The sequence below is a fragment of the Tenrec ecaudatus genome, chromosome 6 (assembly GCF_050624435.1).
Source record: "Tenrec ecaudatus isolate mTenEca1 chromosome 6, mTenEca1.hap1, whole genome shotgun sequence".
NCBI lineage: Eukaryota > Metazoa > Chordata > Mammalia > Afrosoricida > Tenrecidae > Tenrec > Tenrec ecaudatus.
Window position 1 is genome coordinate 4,277,933 of NC_134535.1, and position 13,579 is coordinate 4,291,511.

At 58.4% G+C, this 13,579-nt stretch overlaps 1 protein-coding gene across 1 annotated transcript in view; it reads left to right on the forward strand.

Moving 5' to 3' along the window:
* The window catches only part of CELSR1 (cadherin EGF LAG seven-pass G-type receptor 1), a 119,392-nt gene extending 111,361 nt beyond the window's left edge, over positions 1–8,031 (forward strand). The window contains exons 26-35 of the mRNA XM_075552602.1: positions 3,719–3,893; positions 4,638–4,750; positions 5,032–5,111; positions 5,387–5,513; positions 5,984–6,109; positions 6,300–6,394; positions 6,502–6,605; positions 6,936–7,103; positions 7,383–7,559; positions 7,763–8,031. Coding sequence (XP_075408717.1) covers positions 3,719–3,893; positions 4,638–4,750; positions 5,032–5,111; positions 5,387–5,513; positions 5,984–6,109; positions 6,300–6,394; positions 6,502–6,605; positions 6,936–7,103; positions 7,383–7,559; positions 7,763–8,031 — 1,434 coding nt within the window. The remainder of the gene's footprint in view (positions 1–3,718; positions 3,894–4,637; positions 4,751–5,031; positions 5,112–5,386; positions 5,514–5,983; positions 6,110–6,299; positions 6,395–6,501; positions 6,606–6,935; positions 7,104–7,382; positions 7,560–7,762) is intronic.
* The last annotated feature ends 5,548 nt before the right edge of the window (positions 8,032–13,579 follow it).

The following is a 13,579-nucleotide window of genomic DNA, read 5'->3' on the forward strand; positions in this document are numbered from 1 at the left end:
AGGCAGCTTAGAAGAGTGGCAGTCTGCTTCAGAAAAATGTGTGTGCGTGTGCACATGTGTGTGTGTGGTGTATGCATGTGACATACCACAGGTCCTACATGAAGTAGTGACCTAAGAGCCTGCTGGCTGACTGTCATCCATCCATGTGCGGTGACTCCAGGGAGCTCAGAGACCGCACTGCCTCCTGCCCAATCCCAGGCCTCCTCAGTAGAGTGAAGGGCCAGGAGGCTCAGCTGTGCCTTGCTGGGGGTGGGGCGCAGTTGATCACAACACCATGTGCTGCTGGCATGGCCGCAACCTTGAAGCTACCCCAGACCTACCTGCCAGGACCATCTCTCATCCTGCCCTCAGGGAACCCACCTTCCAGCCCTTGGCCTGACACGTCAGATGTCAAAATGGTGCCCTCTTGGTGGGTGGGGTCCTGTGCTAGATGAAGCGGAGGACAGGGAAGGGCTGAGCAGGGCCACCCCTTTGCCATCCAGTGGAGGCGCCAAGAACATGTTGGGACCAGGTTATCCAAAGACAAGGCACAGTGTCTGCCTCCTGCAGGCTGAGGGACGGCTTCCAGGGCCACGAGCCGGTGTGCAGTTGGGAGCGATAGTCCCAGCATTGGAGGGAAGGGCAGCCACCAGAGGTGAGAGAGCAGGCAGGACCGTACCTTCACACGTCTGGTGGGTGGAGCTGAAGCTCAGAGCCTGAGGCCCGGCAGCAGGTATGATGAGAAGGGCGAGAGTGAGGTCCAACCAGGCATCCAGGAGAAAGGAGTGACCAGAGATCCCTATAAAGAAGAGTGGACAGGAGGCCAGATAGATGGTGGGCGGGTGGGTGGATGGGTGGATGGATGGATGGATGGATGGGTAGATGGATGGGTGAATGGATGGATGGGTGTGTGGATGGATGGATGGATGGTGGGTGGATAGATGGATGGGTGGATCGATGGATGGATGGATGGGTGGGTGGATGACAGGTATGGGATGGGTGGATAATGTACAGGTGGACAGATGGATGGACAAATGGATGAGATGTGTGTATCACAGGTTGAGATGCAGATAAATGGACTGACAGCAACTGGGCAAGATTGGACTCAGCCCCCTCTGGCTGGAGTGTGGGTGGGCCTCATCAGTACAGAGGGGTTCTGTAGGGATGGGTGGGGTTCTGGAAAGGAAGCTGAATGAACGATAGGACAAAGGCCGCTCTGGATGGCTGGTTGCAGGTGTGGGACCTCTCAGGACAAGCCTCCCGCCCCCCCAAACCCAAGTGAAGTGGGCAAGCCTCCTGCCCCCCCCCCAACCCAAGTAAAGACAGCGTAATGTAGTCCTGTGACTTTCAGAGGGTTCTGTTGCCAGGCACCAGGGCTTCTCAGCAGTGACTCTTGGGTCCGGTGCCACCCAAATCCCCAAGCATTTGTCAAGTGAAACCCCGATGCCCTCAGGGGGCCCCCAGAAACCAGTGCACTGCCCCTCCCTCTGGAGCCCAGACACCAGCAGGGTAAACTAGGGCTGGGGGGCCTGCTTCTTTATCTGAGTATCAGGCAGGTGGGGCGTTGGGCTGCAATCGGCTCCATCCTTTGGCTGTGTTCTGGAATGGGTTCAAGAGAGGGGAAAGTGGGATCAGTGGCAAGGAGGTGGCACGCGGGAGCCGGGGACAGGCTGTCCGGTGGCTGGGGAGCAGTGAGTCACACATCCGCCCACGAGGGCAGAGGAGCAGGCGCCGGTACACCTGGGCCTTGGCTGGGTGCCGGGCTCCCTGTGAGCTCCCAGCCACACCCCACCAGGCCCGGCGTCCCCTGTGCCCAGACAACCTGCAGGCGAGAGCTTGTCGGCAGGCCTCCCGTGGGCAGGGGCGGGCACGGAGCATTGCCTGGGCGTGCACAGCCCCATGAAACTGGAAGTCGAGGTTCAGAGTGCGGTTTTGTGGGTTTGTTCTGCGCCCTAGTTTAGGAAACAGGCCTCCTGTCTGTCTGCTATGACCTCTCCCCGCCCCGCTGGGAGTGCTGGGTGTCTGATGTGGACAGTCAAGTTGGGCATCTTGCCCCTGCTCTGTCCCCACTTGCTCTGGCCTGGCCTGGCGTCCAATCCCAAGGCCTGGCCTCAGTCATGGTCGTGCTGGCTCCTGCTTTGACTCTGTTTGGAAGCCATTTGATAGCTGTGCTGCTAACCATGCGGTGGCCTGGTGGCTATGTCTTGGCTGCCAACCACAAAGTCAGCAGTTCAAAACCACCAGCCGTTCCAGAGGAGAAAGACTTGGCTTTCAACTCCCATGAAGAGTGACAGTCTCAGAACCCCACATAGGCAGTTCTGTCCTGTCCTATGGGGTCGCTGTGAGTCGGTATTGACTCGGGGCAGTGAGTTGACCCCTGAGTGGTGCACACAGTTAAGCTCTTGGCTGCTGACAGGTGGGTGCTTTGAGCCCACTCAGAGGCATGGCTCTCGGCTTTAGAAAGACAGTGACCTTGGCGACTTTTCTCAGCGTCACTAAAGCCCCCCCCCCCCCCGACGGGAACACCTTGTCAGGTGAATGCTAAATGGCCCCTTGCACACCTCTGGCTCCTGGCTACTTGGAGGCACGTGGACAAGGCACATGGAGTTACCTGAAAGCTTGAGCCAGACCTCACCTGACTCTATTACCCACCTGGCCCGCCCATGGCCAGGGCCCAGGCCTCCCCTTCCGGGGAGACTGTGTCTGAGTGGGGCCCCAGCTGAAGGGAAGTGGCCAGGGGCTCTCCTGGTCAGACTGTCTGGAACCCAGAGGGGAGCCAGGGCAGTACAAGTGGACCATTTAAGTCCCGCCAGCCTGTGGAGCTCTGGTCTCTCTAGAACAGTGGCTCTCAACTTTCCTTATGCCTCGACCCTTTCATATAGCTCCTGATGTGGTGGTGACCCCAACCATAAAATTATGCTACTTCATAACTGTAATTTTGCTACGTTATGAATCAGGTGACCCCTGTCAAAGGGTCGTTCAACTCCCAAGGCGGTTTCGACCCACAGGTTGAGAAGCACTGTTCTGGAAGGACCAGGAGAGATGGTGGGGGTGGGGGTGGGGCTGGTCTCTCTAAGTCTGGCGCTAAAGCCTGTGGACAGATTTGCTAGAAGGACCTCAGAGACTGCCCGCGAAGGCACAACGCCCCAGCTCTCCTCGCAGGGCCCTGTTCTCCCTCTGCCTTCCGAAGGTTAGGGAGACCCCCCAGCCGCTCCACAGAGGCCAAGTTCATCTCCCGGGGGACACATACCAACACAGGGTTGCTGGCCCTGGAGAGAAGAGAAGGTTCTGGAAACTGACCTGTTCTTACCCGACAGTAAGGGGCACAAAACCAGGAGCTCCCCGCCCTGTCCACACCGCAGTGCCAGGAGACCTGGGCTCTGCTCCTCAGACACAGGCAAGAGTCTGAGGGCCGCCCCCTAGCGTGACCCTCTCCCCAGTACTTTTTCATTTCTAAATGAAAGGCCAGCGCGGAAAAGCATAGAATCATCCAGAAGTCAGCTTGCCAGCTTCCCTGGCACAAACGAGCAGCTCACCACCTGCTCCCAAGACAGGCTAGCTGGGCATGAGCCCCCCTGGGTGGGACTGGGACCCCGTGATGGCAGGAAGGGCCATCTCACTTGACCTTCCTTCTTGCTGGCCTTGGGGGAAGTGGGGGTCTTGGCTGGGCAGGGCCGCAGCAGGCAGGCGCCAGGGTGGAGTGAGGCGCCCTGACGGGCCTGCACTGACCGCCCTGCAGTTCGTGTGCACGGTGGTGGCCATCATCCTGCACTACGGGCACATGAGCTCCTTCGCCTGGACCTTCGTGGAGGGCCTGCACGTCTACCGCATGCTGACCGAGGCCCGAAACATCGACGCGGGGCCCATGCGCTTCTACTACGTGGTGGGCTGGGGCGTCCCCGCCGTCATCGTCGGTAAGTGCAGGCCGCCATCGGCCCAGAGACCCCTGTACCAGCCCTGACGCTTAACCAGTCCTCCTTCTGCACAGACAGGTGGTCCCCGCACTCAGTCTCCACTTCCAGCGCCCCACAGAGTTCAGTGTCTGCCCAAAGGGTTCCAGGGTGGGGGCCTGAGGGCTGGGGCTGGTGGGTGAGTAGGTAGGTGGGTGGATAGATACATGTGTGCTGCTGGATGGATGGGTGGGTGGACTGAGGTGTGGATGGGTGGGTGGCTGTGTGGATTAGTGGGTGGGCGGGCAAGTGTGTGGAGGGGAAAATAAATGCATGTACCTGTGGATGGGTGGATTGGTGGGTGTGAGTGGATCGGTATATGGATGGATGGGGGACTGTAGGGAGGTAAGTGTGGATGGATAGGTGGACAGGTGAGTGAATGGATGGATAAGTGTATGAACAGGTGAATATGTGTGTGTGTGTGTGTGTGTACATGCATAGATAATGGGAAAGTGGATGGATGAAGAATGGATGAACAGACAGACAGGTGGATGGGTGGTTGGATGGAAGACAGGATGATGGACGACCACTGTCCCTGGACCATGCTAGCCCATCCCCGAGTACCTTGAATGAGTGCACACTGCCCACGTGGACAGCCCTGTTATGGGCCCTACAGGAACCTTGCCTGAAGGGAGCCATGTGGGCTTCCTCGGCCTCAATGCCCCTCTCAGGATGGGGTCCTCACTGTCCCCTCCCTGCCGTGTCCAGGGCTGGCGGTGGGCCTGGACCCCCAGGGCTACGGGAACCCCGACTTCTGCTGGCTGTCCCTCCGAGACACTCTCATCTGGAGCTTGGCTGGGCCCATCGGGGCAGTGATCATCGTGAGTGTGGCTTAGGGACGTGGGACACGGGCACCCACAGCAGGCTACCAGCCCGGCTGCTCGGGCGGCCTAGGGCAGGAAGATCCCAGTGCGGCCAGCTTGACTCCTGCCCGTCCTCACATCGACTCGGGATCTCCCTTCTGTCCATGGCCCACTGGACGGGCATGAAGGGCTGAGGCGGCCCTGCCAGGGACACCGGGTACAGCCCGTCCACTGCCCCAGGGACCCTGAGAATTACCCCAGACCAGCACGCCCGGCATCCTGACCTCCCTGTTTTCCAGGTGGACACGGCCCTCTTTGTGCTGTCCACCAGGGTGGCCTGCCTGAGGAAGCGCCACTACTATGAGAGGAAGGGGGTCGTGTAAGTGGGTGACTGCCTGATGGGGGCGGGGGCGGGGTTCGCTGAGCCTGGGCTGAACTAGAGAGAGGACTCTGCCCGGCGGGCCCTCTGCCTGGACCTGCAGGAGAGGACACTAGGCCCTTTAGCTTCCATCTCCACCACCCCTCCTTACAGGGGGGGAAATGGAAGCAGGGGGCAGGGCAAGAGGTCCTACAGCCCTTGAGGGGTGTTCATTGGGGAAACAGGTGGGGGGGAGCAGCAGGACACTGAGCAGCACCCCCCACCCCGCCACCCAGCTCCCTGCTGAGGACCTCCTTCCTGCTGCTGCTGCTGGTCAGCGCCACCTGGCTGCTGGGGCTGCTGGCCGTGAACCAGGATGGGCTGGCCTTCCACTACCTCTTCGCTGTCTTCAGCTGCTTACAGGTGGGCGAAGGTGGGATGTCTGGTGGGAAGGGTTTCCTGGGCATCTGGGTAGGGCTTGGCCCAACTAAGCTGTGGGGGCAGAGCTCCCTGTGGGGCGGGGCCATGTGGGTGGGGTACTTGCATGGGGCGGGGCCATCCAAACTGGGGGCGGAGTTGTCAGCAAGGTGGGGTCTGGCGTGGGACAGGTCTGTCTGTGAGGCAGGGATGAGTGGGGCATCTTCAGTGACCACTCCAAGGGTGTGGTCCGGGGACCGGGCCCTCGCTGGCCTAGGACAGGCAGGCTGTACTGTGCCTGCATCTTTGGTGGCCCAACATGTGGGGGTGATGGTGGAGCCCCCATGCCACTTACCGCCTAGGCAGGAAGCTTGTCCCCAACCACCAGGGCGCGGTCTGAACTCCTCCGGGCTGTGCCCTGCCTGCAGCTGTGCCCCAGGGGCCCCGGGGTTCCCTGACCGCCCATCCACCTGCAGGGCCTCTTCGTGCTCCTGTTCCACTGCGTGCTCAGCAGGGAGGTCCGAAAGCACCTGAGAGGGCTGCTCGCGGGCAAGAAGCCGCACCCAGACGACTCGGCCACCACGCGGGCCACGCTGCTCACGGTAGGGCCCGGCTTGTCTTTGGGAGCGGCACGCACGGCATCCCTCCATCTGTGGGCTCCCGGAGCCTGAGAGGTGCCTGGCCATCCGCCCCCTGGCTGGGCAGGCAGGGGCAGCCTGCTGTGGTCGCTGTCAGCCGAGGTCTCAAGGGGTCCAGGACTATGACACTAACATGCAGCCCCACTTCCCCCAGCGCTCCCTTGACTGTAACCACACATACAACGAGGAGCCGAACATGTACCGCACGGCCCTGGGAGAGTCCACTGCCTCGCTGGACAGCACCCTGAGGTCAGGCTGTGTGGGGGGCCGGTGCCCACCCCCTCTTGTCAGTGTGTGTGCTGTGGCGGTGTCCATCCGTCTGAGCCCCAGTGCTGAGACACCCCCAAACTCTCTAGGGACGAAATGGCCCAGAAGCACAGCGCACCCTCAGGGCCAGCGAGGGGCAGCCATGGGGAGCCCTCAGCAACCTTTGCCCACAGGAACGCCAAGAAGGCCCATGGTAAGTCCCGCCACCTAGTGGCCCCGCACCCTGGGGAACAGCGGGCAGCCCTGGCTGGTGGCTGAGCCACTTCATGCTGCAGTGACAGAAGCGCCACTGGCACTTTTGTGGGGGAGGTGTGTCAGGTACCATCTCCCCTCAAGTCCCTTCTGTCTCTCCACAAGCTCCGACCCCTGCAGAGCCCACGCCACCCTCACGATGATCGCAGTCCCTTGGCTGCCGCCACTGTTGTCGGTCACACCCCCAGGGCCTAGGACAGACTACTCATATGATTGGGAATACAGTTCGGGCCATAGTGGGGTCTGAGCCCGTCCCCTGTCCACACCGCAGGACGAGACTCCGACTCGGACAGCGAGCTCTCTCTGGACGAGCAGAGCAGTTCCTATGCCTCTTCGCACTCATCGGACAGCGAGGACGAAGGCGTGGAGGCTGAGGACCAGTGGGACCCTGCCACGCCCCAGGCCCGTGGCCGCGGCCCTGTCCACAGCACCCCCAAAGGTGAGTGAGCAGACAGGAAGGCTGCAGGGTGACCTGGTCACTGGGGTTGGCAGGGGCTGGGACACACACACACACACACACACACCCCAACCCAGGGCTCCCCGGCAGACCTACAGTAGCCCAGCAGACGGCTGGTAGAGGTCCAGTCTGAGGACCTGCCCTCCCTGCTGTCACTGCCAGGCCTGGAGGTCCAGTGTGACTGAGAGAGGGTGGACCCAGAGCTCTGTGGGGCAGAGACTTAAGCATCGGCCTGGGCCCGGCCCTCTGTTTGTGTCACAGTGGACTCTGCAGCCAATCTCATTGATGCTGACTGGCCGGACGGGAGTCTGGCTGGAAGTGATGGGGAGGAGCCCGGCGAGAAGCCCCGCCTGAAGGTGGAGACCAAGGTCAGCGTGGAGATGCACCCAGAGCGGCCAGCCGGCCCGCTGCCACCTCCACACACAGAGCAGAGGAAAGGTGCTGAAGGGCAAGGGCCCGGGGGTGGTCCTTGTTGTGAGGGTGGGGACCTGGGGCCTTGCAAGGTGGGCCCTGCAGCATGGGCAGAGAGGCAAAGCCTGGGTCCTGCCTGAGACCCGCAGGCATCCATCCCTCTCGGAGCTGGCCCCACCCTTGGCTCCCACCTGGAAGTGACCACCTGTCCCTCTCACTCCCTGGCCCAGGCATCTTGAAAAACAGGGTCACCTACCCTCCCCCACTGACTGAGAAGACCCCAAAGACCCGACTGCGGGACAAGCTGGCCGATGGGGACCAGAGCTCCTCACCGACGTCCTCGCTGGGCTCCCGTGATGGGGGGTCACGTGCCCCCCTGGACTGCGATGTCACACTCAAGAGCCTGCCGCCCCGGGAGCCAGTGCGGGAGCACCTCAACGGGGTGGCCATGCACGTGCGGGCCGGAAGTGCCCAGGCCAACGGTGCCGACTCTGAGTGAGTGCTTGGTAGTGGGGCCGGGTGGGCCTTTAGTCAGGCAGTTTGGGCCCTGGATCTTGGGCTCCCTGGGGGTTGGAGTAGCTAGATCCCTGGAGACTCCCTGAGACTCAGGACTGGGACCTCGGCTGCATGCTAGGGTTCAAATCCACCAGCTACTCCAAAGGAGAACGATGAGGCTGTCTGCTTCCATGCAGACTGACAGTCTCAGAAGCTGGCGGGGACAGTCCAGCCATAATAGAGTGGACTCCCTGGCAGTGGGGCTTTAGCGGCTATCACCAGTGCCTTTGAGGTCATTAGCATCCCATGTGATGACCATTGAGGAGACTGAGGCCTGAGAGGCACGCGGCAGGGATGGACCTGGCCTGGCCTAGCCCAGGGACCTCTCCCCGCCCCCTCCTGGCTCATGGCCCCAGGAACAAAGGGGTCAGTCCTTCCCAGCTGCCTTCTGTGTTCAATCAGAGTAGCCTGGCTTCCAACCTTAGAGCCTCCTGTGTGCTGAGGCCGCCGCAGGGGACACATCAGTCCAGCCCTGGTGGGCCCATTGCCAGGGACCTCATGGTCACCCTGCCCTCAGACATGGCTCGGTGGGCAAAAGTGACCCTCGTCACTGATCTTCTGCCGCCTCCTGGCTTCTTCCCACGCACAGAGGCAGTAACGAAACTTCAATTTGAACCACCAGGAAACCCTGAGGTGAGGCCATCACTCCGAGTGGGCAGTCCTTGGCCTTCCAGTGAGGCCAGCCCTGGGTGGGGGACCCCCGAAGTGGCAGCCCTGCAGCCTCTGCCAGCCAGGTGCATGAGGCCATCAGACCCCGGAGCAAGTGCCAAAAGCCACACAGGCATGAGGGAGACAGAGCTGCATCAGGATGCTGGCCCGCCAGGAAACGCTCACAGCAGGGGGCCACCTGCCCAGGCCGTCACCTGCCAGGGCTCAGAGGCACAGGACAGGCAGAGGAAGGGCAAGGGTCCATCCGCCTGAGCGGGCACCCAGGCCCGCGGTGGCAGCAACCTCCTGCCTGCATGGCTGCTCCGAGGAGAAGGTGCAGGTGCTTGGAGACCCCGCGGGCTGTTGGGCGTTTTGTTTTGAGTGTGGACACAGACACTGTGAATCCAGCGCCCGCCGAAGAGAGATTGCACAGTCGCCCATGGGCCGAGAGCAGACAGCCGGCCGGCCGGTCAGAGACTGAGACAGCCTGGCTGCGACCTCAGCACTGGCTGTCTCCTGCGCTGAGCTAGTGTGCACTGTGCCCCTGCTCCTCAGGCCCCGCGGACCTGGGCCTGCCGACTGGCGACCTGCGGCTGCAAGAACCCTCTGGGCAGCTCCAGGCTTGTTACTCCTGAGTCTCGATGACTCGCCCTCCCCCACTTAGCCAGTTAGCTCTCAGCCCCTTCGGGCCTCCTGGGACCCTGCCCCCTCCCCTCTGCATGGCCAGCAGGTGGGCACAGCCTTTCTCCCCTGCTCCCCTTCACAAGTGCCCACCTAAGGCCTAGGGCCTCCCCAGGCGTCACACTAGTTGCTGCCAACTTCTCAGCTCTCGACGACGTTCCCAGGACCTGGGGTGTGCTCCAGCCCACCCCCACCCCCCTTCCATCCCCGGGGCTGACCAATTACTTCTTTTCGCTTCAAATGGTCAATTGTGCCAAGGGACAAAGCCAGAGTCCCACTTTTTATTGGTGACCAAACTGTCTTGGAAACCCACACCAACCAAGGACCAGCTGGGAGTGTCCCTGGGCTCGGCAGGCACCCCAGGGGCTGTGGCACGGAGCCCAGGGCCTTTCAGACAGGACTTCTCTTCGAGTCGCCTTTGTTCCGCACTATGGTGCCCACACGCCTGAGCAGCAGCAGCTGCTGACCCCTGTGAATCACGGCACACCAAGTCCGGCGCGCACACTGAGCACTGCGCACAGCGGGGGCTTTATCCCAGTGAGCGCCCGCACGTTGTGGTCCTGGGCTCACGCGCACGGCAGGATGAGGCTCGGCATCTGCTCCTCGGGCCGCCTGACTTCATCCTAAATGTGCCTTCAGGGCGTGTGGCCAGCGGAGGACGATCACCGCCCAGGAGACGTCTGCTCAGTGAAGAGCGGTCTCTGCTTGTCCTTGAACCTGCCCCTCTGGACTGTCTGGACCCTGCCCATGAGGCGTAGTTCCTGTTTCACTGGTTCAGAACTATGACCAAAAAAACCCCCAAACCATTGTCTTTTTTTATTAAGACAGAATTTAAACCTATTTTTATGACTTAAAATTTTATGAGAGAGGAGACACTGGAGGCTTTTTTAAAACAAATGTATATTTATTAATGTTCAGAACACTGGAATTGAGAAGAGTCTACAATAAATTAAGATTTTTGAATTTGTACTCGTGCTCCATTCTCTTCCACTTCCCACCCATCCCCCTTCCTAGGGCAGCTGTGGGGGGTGGGGACACGGGGGCGGGGGCATGTACAGAATGCTGGCAGGACCGGAAGGTCAGTGTTTCAAACCCACCAGGCACTCCGGAGAATGAAGTCGCTGTCTGCACTCATGAAGATTGACTCTGGGGTCGCTGACTCAGAGGGCAGTGGTCGACAGTACTGTCCCCGGATGCTGAGGTGGGAGACACTGGGCTAGAACTTTCTGCGCCCTTCCCTGTGGCCCCAGCAGCCTGGGGTCTAGTGTCCTGAGCAGCTTGGATCTATGGTTTTCGGTCTTTTGCCATCCTGGGTGAGCGTTTTGCCAGTATCTCTTCAAATACTGTCTCTGCACCAGCGTCTTTCTCTTTCCGGGAGTCCAGTGACTTGGGTGGTGGCCCTGAGCTCGCGCCACTCTTTCCCAGGTGTCCTCCCTCTGCTCTACGGTTCCCAGCATTCCTGGTGGTTGAGAGCGAGTTTCCCGAGTCTTCATCTGCCAACTCCCTACCCGGGAGAGTTTTGCTCCAAGGGCGGTCAGTAAACTGCGGTTCTGGGACCGCCGTTCAGTGGGTCAGCATGAGCAGCAGCACAGCCAATACCTGGGTTAACTTCCTTTGCCCGCCGGGGCTCCCCTGAGATCCCCTAAGCCGTATGAAGGGCTGGCCTTACGAGCTTTTCTCCTAGTGATTTCTGAATTCCTTCATCTTCCAGAAGCTTCCATTCCGTGAGCACGCTCCTTCTTACTCTGCCTTTGGAGCAAACGCTTCGCATGTGAATGTTTGGAATCGTTTGTCAAGTTCCACATACCTCATTATTCACATACCTGATTATTTGCCTTTTTATAGTGTTAAAACTCCATTGTTTTTAGTATTTTCGCAAACTTGTGCGGTCAAAACCACCACGTCATTCCAGACCATTCTTTCAGCCGCCAAATAAACCCTGTATCCAGTCGCGGTCCCTCCCCATGACCACTGCACACTCCCTAACTCCTGGTAGCCACAAAGCTCCTTTTGTCTCTCCCGATGGACATTTCATAGCAATACCAAGGGCTTCAAGTTCTCTTGGCTTTCAGCAAGGTTGTGTCACCTGCCTATCACCGATTATCAATAAGCCTTCCTCCAACCCCGATGCTGAGTTCTTCACAGAGCCCAGCTCCTCAGCGTGCGCACGGAGTAAGTATGGTGGACGCATACAGCCGGCACATGCCTTTCCGGATTCTAAGGCACACGTTCCCTTGTTTTAAATGACTTGGTCCGTGTACAGGTTCCGCTGGGGCACAATGAGGTGTGTTCTGAAATCCCCGTTCCTCTCAGTGTGATCCAGAGCTTGTACTATACCTCCTTCTGGTGTTCTCTGCGTTCACCCAAGTCTATCCACCATCAGCCATGATATCCCTTGTTCCCCATCGTCTTCTGAATCCGGCTTGATTATCTGGTAAGCTTGCCATTGGCGTCCTGCTGAAACCGGTCTTGATTTATCTTTAGCAAAATTGTACTTGCGTGTGATCTTAATGATTATTGTGTGAGAACTTCTGCATTCGGTTGGGTCTCTTTTCTTTGGAATGACCACAGACGACTTTCATTTAGTCGGTAGGCCAGGTAGCTGTCTTTCACATTTCATGGCACAGACAAGCAAGCGCTTCGAGTGTTTCATCGGTTTGTGGAGACATTTAGGTTGGTATTCCATCAATTCCTGGAGTCTTATTTTTCACTAATGCCTCAGGGTGGAGGAGGACATCATGCTAGGTAACGTGGAGGGGCAGCCAAAATGAGGAAGGTCTTTGACCAGATGGATTAACACGGTGCCCGCAACCATGGGTGTAGGAACCATTGTGGGATGGCACAAGACCACGTAGTGTTTCCTCCTATTGTGCATACGGTCGAAATCGGTCGGAACTGATTGGATAGTACGCAGCAGCAGCAGCCACCTCCAGGGCAGCTTGGACCTCTTCCCTGAGCACCCTGAGTCCCCGTCAAGCGCTGCCTCCAGGTGGCTGGATGTCGACTAGTTCCTTTGGAAGTGTGTTCCTTCCCTCTTCTTTCGGTGCTTCCTACATCTTTAAATATTTTGGCCACGGAAGGCTCCGATAGTGCAACTCGAGGCTGAAGTTTTTCTTCGGTTCTTTTAGCTTGATCTTTGCGGCCTGTGCTTTTCCCTTTTTGTTTTCTCCCTCTAGTTCTTTGCACACCTCATCATAATCATCTACTGTCTTCTTAAGCTAGTCTTTGAAATGTGCGATCAGCCATTTTCCTCCTTTCTTCCTTTCGCTTTAGCTACTCTACATTCAAGAGCACATTTCAGAGTCTCTTCTGAAACCTACTTTGGCCTTTTCTTCTTGTCTTTTTAGAGAGCTTTTGCTTTCTTCATGATATTCTTTTTTAACAACCATTTTATTGGGAGGTTCTTACAAATCTTATGACAGTTCACCATTCGATTGTATCCAGCACACTTGTACATATGCTGCCACCTACATTTCCAAAACACTTTTTTTTTCTAAAACATTGTCTTTCTACTCAGCTTCAACTTGAGTTTACATATGAGCAATTAATGGTCTGGTCTACATATAGCAAATTAATAATTTGCTTATTAGTGAAAACCCATTTATTGATCATTACTTTAAGAATCATTACTTAGCTGCCTCCCCCTCCTAGGGGCAGACGTGACTGGGGGTAGCACAGCTAGAGAATGGATGGATGGATGGATGATGCCTGGCAGGGCGGTGCCAAGGGTGGAGTGGACAAGGACCACAAGAGGTGGCAAGGTGGAGGAAGAAGACTCTGGCCACCCTGGGCCAGATCACATACATGGACTAGGGAGGGATGTCAGGGAGGGGCAGCTTTGCCCTTGGTGGAGCCTCTTTGGGGCATGTGTGATGCCAAGCGGTGGGATGCAGGGAGGCTTCGAAGGCCGGACAGGAGGCAGCCGACCCAACAAAGCCCGCTTCACCAGCCGCTACTAATGGCCCCTGGCCCGCCCAAGCAGCCGCCGCTGCCGCCCCAGAACCCTTCCCCATGTAGAAACGCCGTTGGTATTTTATCTGCTGTCATATTGTAGCGCGATACAATGTGAATTTGGGTTTTCTTTTTGTTTCGGGTTTTTGTAATAAATGTCTGTTCACGTTTTAAAAAAATCATTACTGCTAAAAGTTTGAGTAGTTGTATTT